Source organism: Triturus cristatus, chromosome 1_2 (assembly GCF_964204655.1).
Source record: "Triturus cristatus chromosome 1_2, aTriCri1.1, whole genome shotgun sequence".
Taxonomy (NCBI): Eukaryota; Metazoa; Chordata; class Amphibia; order Caudata; family Salamandridae; genus Triturus; species Triturus cristatus.
The window spans coordinates 210,541,237-210,557,648 of NC_140580.1; the positions used below are offsets into that span (position 1 = coordinate 210,541,237).

The 16,412-nt window shown below is 44.8% G+C and overlaps 1 protein-coding gene across 3 annotated transcripts in view; it reads right to left on the bottom strand.

Annotated features, from left to right (window-relative positions):
- The window catches only part of COL13A1 (collagen type XIII alpha 1 chain), a 583,842-nt gene that overhangs the window by 177,652 nt on the left and 389,778 nt on the right, over positions 1-16,412 (bottom strand). For all 3 annotated transcript variants that reach the window (XM_085603477.1, XM_085603475.1, XM_085603476.1), the window contains 2 exons: positions 7,520-7,552; positions 755-799 (listed from right to left, as the gene is read on the bottom strand). In XM_085603477.1, coding sequence (XP_085459603.1) covers positions 755-799; positions 7,520-7,552 — 78 coding nt within the window. The remainder of the gene's footprint in view (positions 1-754; positions 800-7,519; positions 7,553-16,412) is intronic.

Below are 16,412 nucleotides of genomic sequence, written 5' to 3' on the forward strand. Positions count from 1 at the left end.
AATTAAAATTGTAGTTATTTTAAGTTATTTAAAAAATTATGCGTTTATTATTTTACCCGATTTGCAGTGCACATATAAAAAAATAGCATTGCTCACTTGTGCAAAACAGTACCTGTATTTAGGAAATTCTAAAAAAATGCCTGAGGCTTATGATGATACATGTAGATTTTAAAAAATTGCACATGCCAATTTTGGCAAAACATTGTAAATGTATTAAAACTGTATAACAATAAAACTCCAAGGGGCGGGTTACGAGGAAAAATTTCAAATTGCATCCTAATTAACGCCATAGAAACACCAAAGGAATCAATAATTCTGATGACACTTTTCCCTCGTAATTCCTGATTTTAAACATGTATTTCACCTGGACACTTCACCTGCCCTCTCCAGGGAATTTCTCCAGGCGAAATATAAAGATCCTCAGAGTTAGTGCGAAGCTAGTAATCCCGATTTTAATCAGTAGCACCAGTTTATGGCTAAATCTGGGTTATGGGAGGAGAGTCCTTTTGTGCTACGCAAATCAGAGTTCGACCCAGTGCACCAAACGTTTGAATGGTGACAGAGAACGTTTGTGGGGGATTGCTACTAGCCAACGATATCATTGGTTCACTCTCTGTTTAATGCGTCAGAATCATAGCAGTAAAACCGCTACCTGAAAATAAAGGGTAGTGACATTGTTTACTCATCAATTGATACATATTATTTAGAATCATAAAAAATATTATTAGAAATACATGATGAATGAAAACAATACCTTTTGTCCTTGAAGCCCTGCTTTGCCTGGCTCCCCGGGCTCCCCCTGGCAATTCAAGCAATCAAACAATTATTAAATAGGAAACAAATCGAGAGATGCATCAGACTTATGTTTTTTGCAACTTTGATAACCTGCTTATTATAAAATCAATTTGTCAAGCAGACAAGGGGAATGGAGAGAGTGGATAAAATACAATATGGCCTTGTCTCAATTTTCCTAGGTTACATCTGGTCATACCATCAACTGATTTACCAAATTCACCATTTACAATCATACCATCAACTTCTCCTTTTGTGGATACGGGTTGTATTCTATGCTCTAAGTGTTTATGGACAGCAGTAACGGGCTTTCTGGGTCCTTTGTTGTGCCAAATTACAATGGTGTATCCAATTAACCTATTTTAAGAAGCACTGACATGTCTTAGATGCCAACCCTTCTTTGAAGTTCATATTGATACAGGCTGGAACCGAGGGAGAGGACCCAGATGTATGGAAAAAGCGAAATAGTTCATGTGTTTTAGTAACATCCTGTTTCAGATTTCCTTGTATGAAGAGTTTTTCTCCTTCCAGGCCTCCAGTGCACTGCGTTGAAGGTTAGTCTCCTGCTTCTTGGCGCGAGGATCTCTGAATGTAAAGCAGATTTAGTTAACTTTCCTACTTAGGAATAGCACATTTGAAGATTTTCTTGCTTTGAACTTTTGAGTCATTTTCTTTATCTTTTTCAGCTACCAAGCTTGCTCTCTTTTATGAGTGTCCCAGAAGTGAATATCGTCAAAGAAAGGTGGACAGGCTTTGTGTATTGTCTAATAAAAATATAGACGTGGAAGCGAGAGTCCATTCTCATCATGACTAACGTGATCCCAACATCACACATCCAGCAGTGATATTTTCTTCCTCTTGTTTTTTTCTATAAAAATACGGGTTGTTGCCTTACGTACTTGCTCAAACTTTAAAGTCTCCTTTGCAGATATTGCCTTCTGTATTTTCAGTGAATATCGCATTCCACTGAAAAAAAGACTGGTATCATATGCAAGATAGACAGGCTTCATCACAAGTAGAATCCAGAGGGCTACTTTTTCAATTGTCTTGACTCTCATCCGGATGAGGACCCCCCCTCAATAATTTCAGTGAAGTCAAAATATCTATTTTGTGACTACTCTGCCCTCTAAAGGTTTTAAGCAAAAACAAAATGCATCATCAGTTTTGACTGACTGTTGTTACTCATCCGAAATTTCTATATTTTGTTTGTATTACTTTCAGCGGATACCTGATGTTTGCCACACAACCTATTCACGTGAGCACTGTGCTGCCACCCTTACAATGTTTGGCAGCACTGTTGACCAATATGCCCTTAATGCATTTATGATGATTTGATTTTTTAGCTAAATTGATTACAGGGGATGCTTACAGACAGAGTGGGAGTTCATCTCCCAGGATCCTTTATGCTGCTTGGAGGTAGTGGTGGAGGAGGCTCCTTGAACGGCACCTGTGTGCTATAAAGCATCATAACTACACCCCCTGTGCTGGCCACTTCCAGGCAGAGTGGGACTTCATCTTCCAAGATCCTTTGTGCTGCTTGGAGGAGGTGGAGCAGGCGGGCTCCTTAAAAGTCACCTGTGTGCTATAATGTTCGATAACAACAACCATTGTACGAGATGCGACAGGGCCAAGCCCGGGACATGGGCAGTCCCTTCCACACCCGTCATCATCAGGAAGAGGCAAGGCAGGGCCACCCTCCTTTGTTTTGGTTTTCTGAATGGACACCAAACTGCAAGCACACTTCATTCTGAAGGAATTATTTAGATCCTGATGTTCTTCTGATACAGAAGTTGATTTTTAAACCGATTGTTATCGCTTTTATTGATATAATATTCTGTATGGTTAATTATTATTTTAAATACTAGGAAACATAAGGCTGTCAATAATTTCTGCAGGACCGAGCAACTCGAAAAAGTCCATAAAACATGTGGACGAAAATAGTACTTTGAATGAAATCAATGAACTTATAGAGGAGGTACAGGATATGCTCAACAAGGCCAGTAAAATTGTAGGGAAGAAATGAGTAACAAAGCTTCTACCGAGTTACTCCGCTACTGCCTCCCAGGTGGCTAAATTGAAAACCTTGACTAAAATTCCCCCCAAGGTTTTCGGGGCCCAATTTGGTCAACATGACAGTGCATCAGTCTAACCCAGGCGGTGTGAAAGGCGTAAGTATTAGTACTCATATTGAGCCACTAGTGATCTGCCAAAATAAATGTCAAGTCTTATCTGACAATAGTGATAAGCAGAGGGAATCATTTAAAAAATCTGATACCACATCACAAACCTATTTTTTTTCTAATTATGGATAAAGCTCTTTCCTGGAAAACAAGAGAGAGAGCATATGATCATGGAGATTAAAGAATTGAAGCCAATTATTTTAGCTCTCTGGGAAAGCTTGATGAACAGACAGAAGATTCTAAGCCAGGTCTGTAATATTATAGTTCTGAACAATGGCACTCCAACAGCTATAACAAGTTGAAAGATAACAGATGGTGAGAATATGCCAATATGCCTAAACCACCAGACTGCAGGCCGTGGAATAGGTGGATACGGTTACAGCCACTCTGGGCCACAGAATATCACCGGAAGTACAATTCTTCTTAAAATACTTTCAGATAATTGTTTAACAAAGGATAATGGGATATATTCTACATTCCAAATCCTAGAAACCCCAACAATCTGGCAGGAAGCAGAGGAGTAAGAGGATCTTTGTCTGCTACTCAAGCCCATACTGTGATAAATTGCACGATTGATAGAATGAATACAAATTTTCAATCAAAATGGAGACTGATAACCGTTTCCCGAAAGGAGGATTTGGGTTTTAACCAAAATTCAAGAATGGATGTTAATTCAAAGGAAGATACTGATTCTCTAAGAAATAAGCCTATTCACTGGATTCAGTAAATTTCCGATTCGTAATCCTTGACGGCGTTGTTTCTGAGCTAGGATATCACACTGTGGTGAGCCCTGAGCTAATTGGTCGCCTTAGACCAGCGTACTACTCCTCCTACCAACTCTGGGATTCGCTACAAGTACACATTACCTTGTTATCCAGATAACATTCTTAGTATGGATTTCCAGGCAGAGCATTTGTGCCGGCCGCCTATGGTTTGAGGTAGCCGAGATGTTCATGTCTCCAGCATACAACTCCAGGATTGACAAATGCTGCGACAACACTTTCCGCACTTTTATACAAACTCAATATTCTACCCTACTGAAGTTTGTCCGATAAAAAGCACCAGACATCATTAGCTCCAAGGGCGACTGCAGAAGCCACTTAAGACCTGGCTCAGGGGATTGTTAAGTACAAATAAATTTCCTTCTCCCATGTGAATAAATTACGTCCTTGTTCAAAGTCACAGCACTGTAGGGAGGATGTTATCCTGAAATATAGCTGGTATCAGTACGAAATTGAATGACCCAATTTGGTGTGAATTGTTAGAAGATGACATTTGTTTCATTCAGCTATTCCCTTGAGATGAGGCAGAGCTACCTGGGGTGTGTTAATTTGCGTAAAGGCCTCGCTTATTTGCAATATTCAACTCTTTGATTCTGGCTACCCTAATATTCTGGCATTGTGTTTGACTCTCAGTGGGGGCCTTACTTAGTTCTATGAAAGTCCCTCTACTTGATAAATCTATATAATAGTACTGTTCAAGATAGGTGGGAGCCAGCAATTATTGGTGTGATGTATTCTTTAATGGATACTTTTGATATAAATTCTCTAGTGATTTTAGCCGGTGACTGTAATACAACATACAAGCCCCTTGATACTTTGTCTATAATTACAATAACAGCGGATGACGAATTGGGAATACCTGAATTAACCTCTTCTTGCATTAAGAAATGGCCTGTAGTAGAGCAGCATCATCTCATTCTTACCACATCCAGAGGTTTGAGGGCATGCAATGGGTGCATGCAATCAGACCCTGGAGGAGAATATACCTTTAAAAGGGGCTCTTGAAGAAGTAAAATCAATTTGATAATTCTAGATCTAAGATTGTGGCCCCTCCTGCTAGACATAAAAATTACTGCTTGCAGCAATAGCGACTATAGTGCTCTACAGTCACCCTCGCAGGGCATGGCTTTGGGCTCTCTATCATTGTGCCACCATCTCTTTCCACTCCGTTACCTTTGATAGGCAATAATCTCAGGTCATTAACTGGGCAAAACTGGTAGAAGATAAAACGACTTTACCTTGCATCCTTTCTTGGGTGGTAGAGCCATATGTGGATGCTCCACTAGAATCCATTCCTGTTCCAACTGTCCAGGAGCTCCTTTTTATACTAATTAAAAATCTGTGTGTCAAGGATTACCAGAAGCTGCCTATTTCAAACAATGGGAATGCAGACTAACAAAGACTAATTTGATGACAACTCTGAAAGACTCAAAGAGATCTTAGATAATTGCGGCTTGGGGACTTTATAAAGCAACTTTGACAGCTAGCAAAAGAGCATGGGAAGATGAGAATTGGCTAAAGATGCTGGAACCTAAAAAAACGGAATGACTCCAGATTGTTGTGGCACATTGTTGCCCATGAGGACATACATAAAAATAATTACACTGAAGGCCACGTGTCTCATTGTCATTCATCTTTACTCCCAAACCAATGCACTAGCCAGATGTCTATTGCTATGTAAAATTTAGATTTGGCTGCTGATAGAGTTGACCACATTGCAAATCTTAGAACCTTATTATATTGGGTTAGGATATGGAGTGTGGACAAACTTGCTCACAATCTAAGATACCTGCAGGCGATATTGGTTGAAGGAAAATAATAAGGCCGTCAAAAGCTATTGGGAAGTAATCTTATTGGGCATTTGTGAGCTGAATGAAAATGGTGAACAATGACACAGGGGGTTTGTCTAAAGTATTTTTATCCCACTAATACTCACCCATGTAAGAGTCCTATGTGGATAGGATCCAACTGTTCGCAGCAAAAAATGTGTACATTTAATTCAGATATGGCATTCTTCCTTTACCGTCTTTTACCTCTAAATGTACTACTAATACCATTTATAATAATTATTGCCCTGCCTGCGGTACTGAAAATTAATCAGTAGATCACTTTCTATTTTTTTGCTCACATCATTTACTACTTAGGGCAAAATGGATTTTACCGTTATTTAGACTGATGTGCCTTAGACACTTTAGGTAGGCTGACACATCTGAAACAATCAGTAGAGGCTCCTGGAGGGAGTACTGCGGGGCGGTGGGGTGGGGCGGGGGAGGGGCGGAGGAGGGGCAGGGTGGGGGGTAGTAAAGTCCGGATTAAGGCCGAACGGAGTTCAGTAACCAAATAAATAATTAAACAAATTACAGTGGGCGCTGCATCGCTGGTTTGGCATTGCAGATCGCGCAATGTAATTTGTTTTATTTATTTATTTAGTTACTGAACTCCGTTCGGCCTTAATCTGGACTTTACTACCCCCCACCCTACCCGTCCTCTGCCCCACCTCACCTCCCGCAGCACTCCCTCCAGGAGCCGCTACTGGAAACAATTGTCTTTGCTACATGAACAGTCCTTGCGTAGGCCTAGTCTCTTGGAAGGCTCCTTGAACGCAGCCATAACCTTAGCCTTTGTACATTGAAAATAGCATGTTTTCACTGTCTTATATGCTTCCCCAAATGAATTTATTGACACTTATTTTCAGTTGCATTTAATATGAACTGTATAGTACTTTTTATTGTGATAATGTTTTACTTTGTTCACAGTTTTTATGGAGGATTCCCCCGAAATAAACTTGATTGATTGATTACATTCTGGTTATTCACTGAGGACATTGCATATGTGTTTTTCTGGTGGTCACCAATTCAATAATGTTTTCCATTTCATTGATTCATCTAATTTATGAACTGAGATCCGAAAAGGACTTTGGGTATATTTTCACTCCTACGAAGGCCCCTTCATAGGGCCAACAAAAGTTTATTTTGAGCCAATCTAAAGGAACTCCCTTTATTTACTTATTAATTTGTGAAGCCTTCTAGGGATACAGGACCTACACCTTTGCCATCTAGTATTTACAAGTGAGTCAGGCATGTAGTTCCACCATCTTTCTCCAGTAGCAATACGTTTTCAGAGATAATCATTGGGAGATGGTTTCACTGCCAGTCCTGGTTATACTGTCCAGTGGCCAAAATACTCCCCACCAATATAGCCATGTTTGTAATGGAGGGGTTAAAATGTATTGCATTCAATATTATTATGTGCTATTAAAATTGCAATGTATCATGCAATCAGAAGATCTTTGTCTGGGCTTCATATCTTCAAATATACAAGCATTTGGAAAATTAAAGGACCACAATTTGTATTGCCAGGATTGATGGTGACTCTGAAAACATGGTGGACTTTATTTTGACTGTATATCAGGGCACAGATAAAGTGAAATGTTTGCAAACGGTATACTACGAAATGAGAGAAATGTGTAGTCCGGTTTGCCAAGGCAAGGTTATATTCCTTGTAACACTAACATCTCATTTAATTGCTGGTAATATATGAGACAAGCCTCATTTCAGCTAACAGCTAGGTGCTGGGGTGTAGACATGCATAAATATAAGATATGAATAAAATTAGCACAGTAACTAAAAAGGTGGAATCTTTCACAATGGATGTTTTTTCCTAAATCATTCTTTCTAAATCAGTATTGGAAAAAACAAATCTTATTTTCACTACCCAAGAGCTTTTCATAACGTTCAAGTATTTCTTCCTTAAAACGTGACTCACCTTAATCCCTGCAACTGCAGTCCCAGGAACCCCCTAATAGAAAGAAAGGAGAGAAATTAACTTTAAAGCAAATATGTGCAGTACAGAAACCTATTAGTTACAGACATGTGTAGGTCTTTGCTTCTTGCCGTGCTGAAGTCCAAGCCTAATATTTATTTGAATATCATCGATTCAGACACTTTAGTTCACATATACACTGGAGTAAATAGATTGTATAAATGCAGCATTTACGACCAATTTGGAAAGTAACCAGCTTGCTTACTGGATTTTAAGTTACACAGACAAAGGCCTCCTTTATTTCCACTTTCGATTGATTTAAAATATTTAAAATTTTGTTCATTAGCATGAACATATTTTTACTTTTAAAAAGGCTTTTGTTTTCAATAGCTGAAATATTGATTGTGAATGAATGACTGAATGGGTTTCATATTGCGTGTTTAATAAAAAATGTATGCACTATAGACACTTCCTGGTTGAAAGGTGTATAAACTAAGAAATATGTTTACATATATTGTGAATTTCTATGAAACAAGAAACAGGGGACCCATTAGTTACTACAGGCATCTTTTGAACCTGGCATAAGCATCGACTTTTGCCAGCCTCAGGCAATGTCTCCTATTTCAGTACTTGCTCGCTAACCCTAGTTAGGCATAAATTGAAATTGTAGGTGGCCAAGATACAGCCTGTCTACTGTTCCAATGCCGGACCAGGTATGGACCTCCTTCCCCCACTACACGGAAACCTAAAAACCAGGGGATCAACCTTCATTCAAAACTCACATTTATCAATATCATCACAAAGGGGGTCAACATACAGCTACCTTTGGTTCGTAAATCCTTCCTCCCGTACAACCTCACATCATATAGAAATTACAAGATGTCGCATTTTGGGGCATTTAGACTTCTGTAAAATTACTTACAAAGGCCTGCCTAAGAACTTGATTGGCAAACTGCAAGGACTCCAAAATCCAGCCAACAAGATGTGCATGAAAGCGTGTAAACTTGATCCAACTAGATGGCCGTTAAAATGTTTTATTGTATTCCAAAGGTTGCTAGGATTAAACTCACCTCTCTTCGCATCATTCACGAGGCCTATATGAATAAAAGCCTTCATATGTGCAAAACTTGGCACCAAGCCATATAGCTACTAGGGACCTTCACTCAGCATCCTCACACCCGATCCCATTTCACCCCTTTAGCTGTTAGAAACAGGGACGGTGGTCCTTGGATTCTTGGCAGTGTTGGGTCTAAAACTCTGGAAAACTCTGTAACCCAGACTCAGCCAAACCAAACTACCTCATATTCAAAAGGAAAATAAAAATAACAAGTATTTCTAGTTAGCCTTTGCCAAAGACTATCCCTGGTACCATCAATAAAGAGTGTTGGCGGTTGAGAACGAGTCCACGCAACAGTGTATCTTTGTTTCCCTGATTTCCCCTGATTTTCTGTATTTACTTAGCACTCTGAAAACATTGTAAGATAGCAATTGCTCATAATAAAACACCTAAATAAATAAACAAAAGCCACAAGAAGTCATCCAGGGTGCGGCCTTGTGGTAGCACTACCCACCAAGATGACCTTGCTATAAGCCCCCTGTCATGATTGGGATCTTGAGAAAAAGACTCCTGACCACTGGTGCAGACAGCTACTAAAACTGAGAGAAAAACAACTTCCACCCTACTCTCGCTACTGTGACCATCACCTTATCTAATAATGGCTATGTGAGCCCACCTACAACTGGAAGCCAAGCTACCTGTATGGAACTGTCGCACCACATTGTGCCCTTAAGCAGGGCACCAAAAGATATGTCTGGGGAATGATGAGTTATGGCCACCCACACAATCAAGCATTTATCCATATACCCATCATTAATAAAATAATCACCTCTTCTGAAATTTGCCAAGTGCAGCACTATAAATCAAAAGTCTGAAGCAGCAGGAGTCTGTAGACAACACAGAAATGGACCTCTTGTTTAAAATGTAAAAACAAAAAACAACGATGTTTTTATGTAATTAAATTAGCAGGGACTGTATGAGAACGGTCAATATGTATTTTACAATAATCCCAGAAACCCAGCCATAGAGCATGAAACATTTGTTGGGAAAAACTAACAGTGATAACTGTAGTTGTATACAACCCAGGAAGATTGTAGATGATGCCATACGGAAATGAGGTGGGTAGTTAATGGCATATATGCAGGAATAGATCCTACAGACCAAATTACTGATGGCAGGGTTTACTCCTAAAAAGAGGATTCTCTCTACCTGTACCTATTGCAGAGGGCAAATCTTCCAATTGCGATGGCAGTAGGTGCACGGATACACCCTGAAACAAATGGAACATGTTTCCTTTGCATTCCTAGATATCACATGTAGGACACCAGTGAATATGCTTTGTGGGGGTTGGGCGAGGATCAAAATGTAAAGAAGTGGTGTAGGGTGAAATGCACAAAATGGCAGGTATTGTGGCCGCCTTTTGTGATGAATATCTATTCTCAAAAATGTGATTGAGGATGCATTCTAAAATGTTTTACTAGGTTTTCTTGAAGTTGATGAAGGGCAAAAAACTGATTGAAAGGAAAAAGGAATAGGGTAGACTTCTCTTTAATGAAAGCTTCCCCCATGCTATCCATATATGAGATGGTGAACATGTAGAGTACATTTAGAGCATGTGCACCATTATCAATCTACACACGTTTTGATTACTCTTAAGGCGCTGTCACATTTGCCTCTAGTCATGCAGTTAAGAGTGATAGTTTGATTATTCAACCTGAAATAAGATTAAATGGACTGTCAATAATTGTGTTCCTGTCAACAAACTGAAAGACACTTCTAACTTCACAGAAAGGTTGGAAGAAATTAAGACTATTATGTATAGATTACAAGAAAGTGTAATTCTTATCTTTTATTTCTGAACTCAGCACAAAGTGTATCACTAATGCCCCGATTACTTACCGGTAATCTTCATTACTCCAAGTATAGTCTTCCTCGCTACATGATTAACGAAGTGAGCTTCAGCTCCACACCAGAACCCTCCAAAGCAAAAAAGTTAGCCTCCCATGCCTCCCATCGCTTTCCAATATGGCCGGCCCCATTACACCCTTGACCTCTATAAGAGGTGGGCCGGCCCAACCCTTCAGCCTGAAACTACCAAGCATAAACATGAAGCCGATAGCCAGACAGGGAGGGAGGGATGGGAACTCATATGGGGAGGAAGACTATACTCGGAGTAATGAAGATTACCGGTAAGTAATCGGGGCATTACCTCCTCGTGAGTCTTCCTCACCACATGATTAACATAGTGAGCACATACCAAAGCCAAGCGGCTTCATGGAAACTCACAAGAAACCAACGGACCAGAAAAGGATGCCAACAAAACAGGCAAACCCAAAACACCAGACAAGTGGAAGGACCACCCAAGAGAGAGGCAACCACGAGTAGGAAGAACCAGCCCGGGACAGATAGACACCGGGAGGGCCGAGAACCCGGACCCCCGGGACATGCAGCTCCGCCAGAACATCCGCCCGAACTGACCACCAAAGGAGGACAGAGAAGGCATGGAACCAGATCGTACAGGGCCAAAAGCAAACAAGCCCAGAACTGAAAGCAGCAAGCCGGCCCAAACACACCAAGACCACCCAACGGACACCCAAAAGCGAGAGGAGAGCAAAAGCCCAGACGTCAGAACCGAAGAAACAGAGGGCAACCCAACCACAGGGACCCAACAAAAAGCCACAGCAGGAAAAGACGCAGTCTGCCCGAAACACAGCAGCACCGCACTGCGGACCACCAACAGCGAGAGAGCCAAATCCACTTGAGGACCGAACAGCGGAACCGGACGAAACACAGACTGGCAGGAGCCGCAAGAACGCAACCGAACAACAACAAAAATGAAGGTCACCAAAACCCCCCCCAGCAAGGAGATAAACAAGCGGGATATGGACCCCAGTCGCACAAGGGACCCCCCGGAAGGGAGCGCGACACCAAGGAGAGAACTCAGGCAGGCACCGGGCAAAACAGACCCAGGAAGCCGCAGGAATGGCCCGGCCCCCAAGGCAACGCAACCGGCCAGCAGCGGAAAGCGGAAAGCCCATAAGGACGCCCACGGAGCCTGAAGAGCGGAAGGGACTACGCCAAAGGCCAAGCCACCAGAAAGGAAACAAAAGCCCACCAGGGGCCACCATGCACAAGAAAGCAAAGAGAACCCGGTAGGCAGGGAAACGCAGCAGGGAGGAGCGAGACCGCCCCGTTAAGGGGCCAAGCAAAAAGCCCCAGGAACGCTCCACATGTAGTAAGCGAGCCACCGAAGTGAGCACCCAGGAGGTCATGCAGCCAGCCAACAACCAGGCCCAACCCAGCAGAACAACGAAGAGCCAACAGGAATAGAAGCGGATAGGGAGGTAAGGCCACAGGCAGAAACACACCAAAGGCGAGAAGGACAGAAGAGCTGGGCTAACGAGCCCGAGCAACGCCAACACCTCCAGGGGGCCAACCCGAGCCAGCAGGCCCCAGCACCACAAAACCAGGGACAAAGAAGAAAAGGGAGCAAACACCGCACAGAAAACGCAGGCCCCGCCCGGGGAGGAAGAACCGGGAGATCCCAGCCTCCCCAGAGCATCAAAGCACCGCTTGAACAAACACCAATGTGGGATAACCCGAAGGCAGCGGCAGGAGACAAACACATGTCCTGTGCAAGCCTGTGCCCCCAGAAGCCCAAAACATACCATAGAGCCACAGAACCATGGCCCAACACTCGCAGCAGCAGAAAACAAGAGAGAAGCACCCAGGTGAGCACCACCAACAGGACAAACGCCCCGTCCAGGCCAGACAAGCCCAAACCACCGTAAGCAGAGGGCCAGAGGAAAGCGCAAAACCGGAAGCCCGGATGAGAAGGCAGATACAGCCACCACTGTGGACACAAACTGAAACCGGGACAAAAGAGACCCAGTTAAGGGCAGCACAACCGTGCCAAAAAGCCAAAGGGGCCACCCAGCAACCCCCCGGAGAACCAGGCAGGTGAAAAAAAACACCCGGAACAGAAACAAGAAGCCCCTGCAGGGCAGGGACAAACCCCTGACAGGCCAAGGAACAGCCAACAGAAGGCAGACGAGACACCCGCCAGCAGGGCGACCAATCGTCCCGGCACCGACAGGGAACCCAAGCATGCCCCACAGGCTGGAGAAGGCCGCAACCACCCGGCAGGGGGACACCAGAAAAGGAAGACCGCAGGCCACACCCGCAGACAGGGCGGAAAAGGAAGCCGAGCACCCAACCCGCGACCACAAGGAAGGGGAAAAGAATAGACACCACCAACCCAGACCGGACCGAAACCGTGGAGACATAACCACCGGCAGGACGCCAAAATACACTCCAAGGAACAGGTGAAGAAAAGTGAGACCCAGAACCCAGGATGGCCCAGCAGCATGTGAGAACCCTGGATTGTACGAGCTCCCAAGAGAAGGACAATGCAAAGCACCTCCCACCAACAAGGCACTAGGACACCCGACACACACTCTGAGGGCGATACCCGGCCCCAACCAAAAGCCAGGGAGCCAGAGGAAAAACCAAGGAGCACCACCAGAAACAGGAAGAGCCCCCAAGACCCCACCTGAACAGGCCCCCCGGAGGAGAACCAGGAAAACCGATAAGACCGATAACGGAGTGGCGCGGCAGGAGGCGGGATCCACAGAACCGCCACAGAGGCCACGCAAGACGTAAGGAGAGGCCCCAAACGGCCCCCCACAGAGCCCCAATGGCCAGGAACGAGGAGAAGCCCAACACGGACAAGAGGCAGAGCAGCCACAAGCAGAGCCAAGAATCTGGATTAGCAAAGGAGGGCGCCATGGCAGCGGACCCCGACAGGAGAGGGCAAGCCCAAAGGAGCAGAAGCAAAAAACCCACTCGGAGACCACAGAAGCAGCCCAGAGAAGGACGGACAGAAGGCACAAGTAGCCTGCCCCCAGCAGACCCACAGCCACCAACAACCCCCGGAACCCCCAGGAGGATGCCCAACCAGGGACCAACCAGGCCAGACCCCGCAACCCAAGGAGAGCAGGCGGGAACAGGAGCCCACAGGATGGAAGGACCCTTGGCCTAAAAGGAGTCAGGGACAGACACAGCCAACAAACGAAGCCATGGCCCAGTGAAACACCCCAAACGCCCCAGTAAAACACTAGGACAGGAACACACAACCGCAAAGGAATGTATGAACAACAACCATATTGGGATAATATGCAAGCAGTGGCAGGACATTAACCCTTGTCTCGCGGGAGCCTGTGCACCCGAGGCACACGATTCACCAGAGAGCCATAGCCCCGGGTAGAAAACACCCGGAGGGGCCCAACGCCGTGACAAGCAGTGTACGTTAACAGTGCACACCAGGCCCCTGGATGCTGCAGCAAAGAAATCACTACACTGCACCACAAACATAGCCAGAAACGACCAGTAGGCAAAAAACAACTAAAGTGTGCAAGAAACGAAGAACGCAGAGGACCTGACCAGAAAGAGAGAAGTCCAGAAGCACAGGTTGTTGAGCGACGACCGCTCCAGCCAGAAGGCCACATCCCCTCTCAACTCCCCGTAAGTGCACAGTTACCAAGGAAAGTAGCACCGCCTGTAGGCCTGACTGAGAAACCACAAACACACTAGGAAATTAACACATAACCATAGCAATCAGTCAGAGACCACAATCAATAGGCCATGGAGACTCCCCGCAAAGAAGCAGGCCTGACAACACCAGGCACAAAGGGGGAAACCAACGCACCCAGAGTGGGAAAAAATCAATCATAAACCACCCAGAAAGAAGCAAGGCAAATGCAGACAAAACCTGTTGTTTGAAACCCCTCTAGGAATAGACGAACCCACACCCAGAGTATTGTGGACCAACAAAAGCCAGACCCGTAGTACAGCAACGGGAGTCAGTGACGCTGTGGGAGAACCACGCGGGGCGCATGTGTGAGCAAGTCCACCAAAACCGGAACAGTGGAGGCTACGAGCCGTAAGGCGACAGAACAAAAAGTACACCGCACGGACAAGGCTCAGAAAAAATCCCTCCACAGACTGGTCCAAACAACAAACAGGCTCACACAAGCCGCACACCATCGGCCAGAGGGAAGGGAGAATATGTGTCAACATCCGGGACCCCCAGAGGCAACGGCAGCAGCCCACAACCTAAGCCGGGCAAGCAAGGTAAGCCCCCCCAGCCGAGCCACCCATGCAGGGCCGCAACAAGAGAAAACCCTATACCCCAGAGCCCACAAAGGCAGGGCAGAACGCCACATTACGTGGGGGAGGGGCGGGAACCTTAGGACGCCCACCACAGCGTTCACTATAATTGTTTTTAAAGTACACATCGAGAGACCCATGAAAATATGGCGGAGGCGGGTAACACAGCCGGGGGGGGGGGGGTAGTTAGCCCGCAGGGACCTTAACACAGCACTAGCAAACCCACCCTGTTCCTGGTACAAACATGAGCCGCCAGAGACCAGACACAGGAAAGGAGACACGAATGTGAGCGTCCCGCAACCCGAAATGTGACAAAACCAGCAGCAGGCTGAAACGGGCCGAGGCCGGAACCGGTCCGCTAGAGTGGCATGGAGCGGAACGCCAGCAACAACATAGGGAAGACACAGCCGCCCCGGGAGCAGGGCAGAAACATTCCCCGCCAGTGCCAGGCCGCCAGACAGCAGAGCCCAAACCCCCAAGCCCGCTAAAGCAGGGCATTAAGCCACAAGGGAAGGAGTGCAGGGCAGAAAACAACCCCAAGAGCCCGCAACCACCAGAGCCTGCTAGAGCAGAGCGCAAAAGGGAAGTGCGAGGGCCAGAAGGTGGGGGAACTAGTCTGTGGGCCCGCTAGAGCAGGGCCTCCCCCCCAGGGCCCTGGGACCTGCTGAAGCAGGACCTCGCCCCAACTTACCTGAAAACACGGTCTGGAGAATCTGCAGAGCAGAACCAAAAAAACAGGCTGAAGGGCTGCGCCAGCCCGCCTCTTATAGAGGTCAAGGGTGTAATGGGTCGGCCATATTGGGAAAGGATGGGAGGCATGGGAGGCTAACTTTTTTACTTTGGAGGGTTCTGGTGTGGAGCTGAAGCTCACTACGTTAATCATGTGGCGAGAAAGACTTACGAGGAGGTAATGAAAGCACTTCATTCTACAGATGCATTTAGTTATTAGTTTTTGAGACTTTTTAATGACCCTAACCTTCCATTTGGCAAAATAAATAATTTCTGCATCACTCCCAAGTTCAGAATGCTGATTGTTAGTAAAGGTTTGGTACGTGCCAATCTCAAAACATCAGGAATTTAGAATATCCCAGTAACAGGTCTGAAATTCTGTAGCCTCAATGCTAGGAACTATTGTGGAATCCAGTGTTAAATGAGCTAGCTGGCTTCACATTCAGACAACTTGTGGGTCAAACATCACCCACATTTCTGATTTAATCCATAAAATGTAACTTGCGACATAAGTATCTCTGCATGGTTTCTGTGCACAGTAAACATCATCGTATTTTGTCTGATGTGTTTATCCGAAGTTAGCAAAACTCCATGTCACAGTTGTGTCATTCATATAGGTGCGCATAACTACTGTGAGGTGAACATATCCAACATATACCCAAGGTACATAGCAAGTAACAAAGATCAGCTAATTAGTGTTTTTAAGTGTATTAAGGTAAACTCAAACGTGCACTTTTGGAAGATCACTTTCTTGAAATAGTATTAATTAAAAAAGAGGTGATCAGTGGATTAATTAGCAGGATGAGGACAATTATGGGTTCACTCTTTAAAATGGTGTGTACATTTATTGGAAGTGATGTGGGGCCATACCTCTCAACTTAAAAAAACACAGATATGAGGAAGAAAAGCTACAGAAGCAAAACAGGAGACAAGATGAAAATC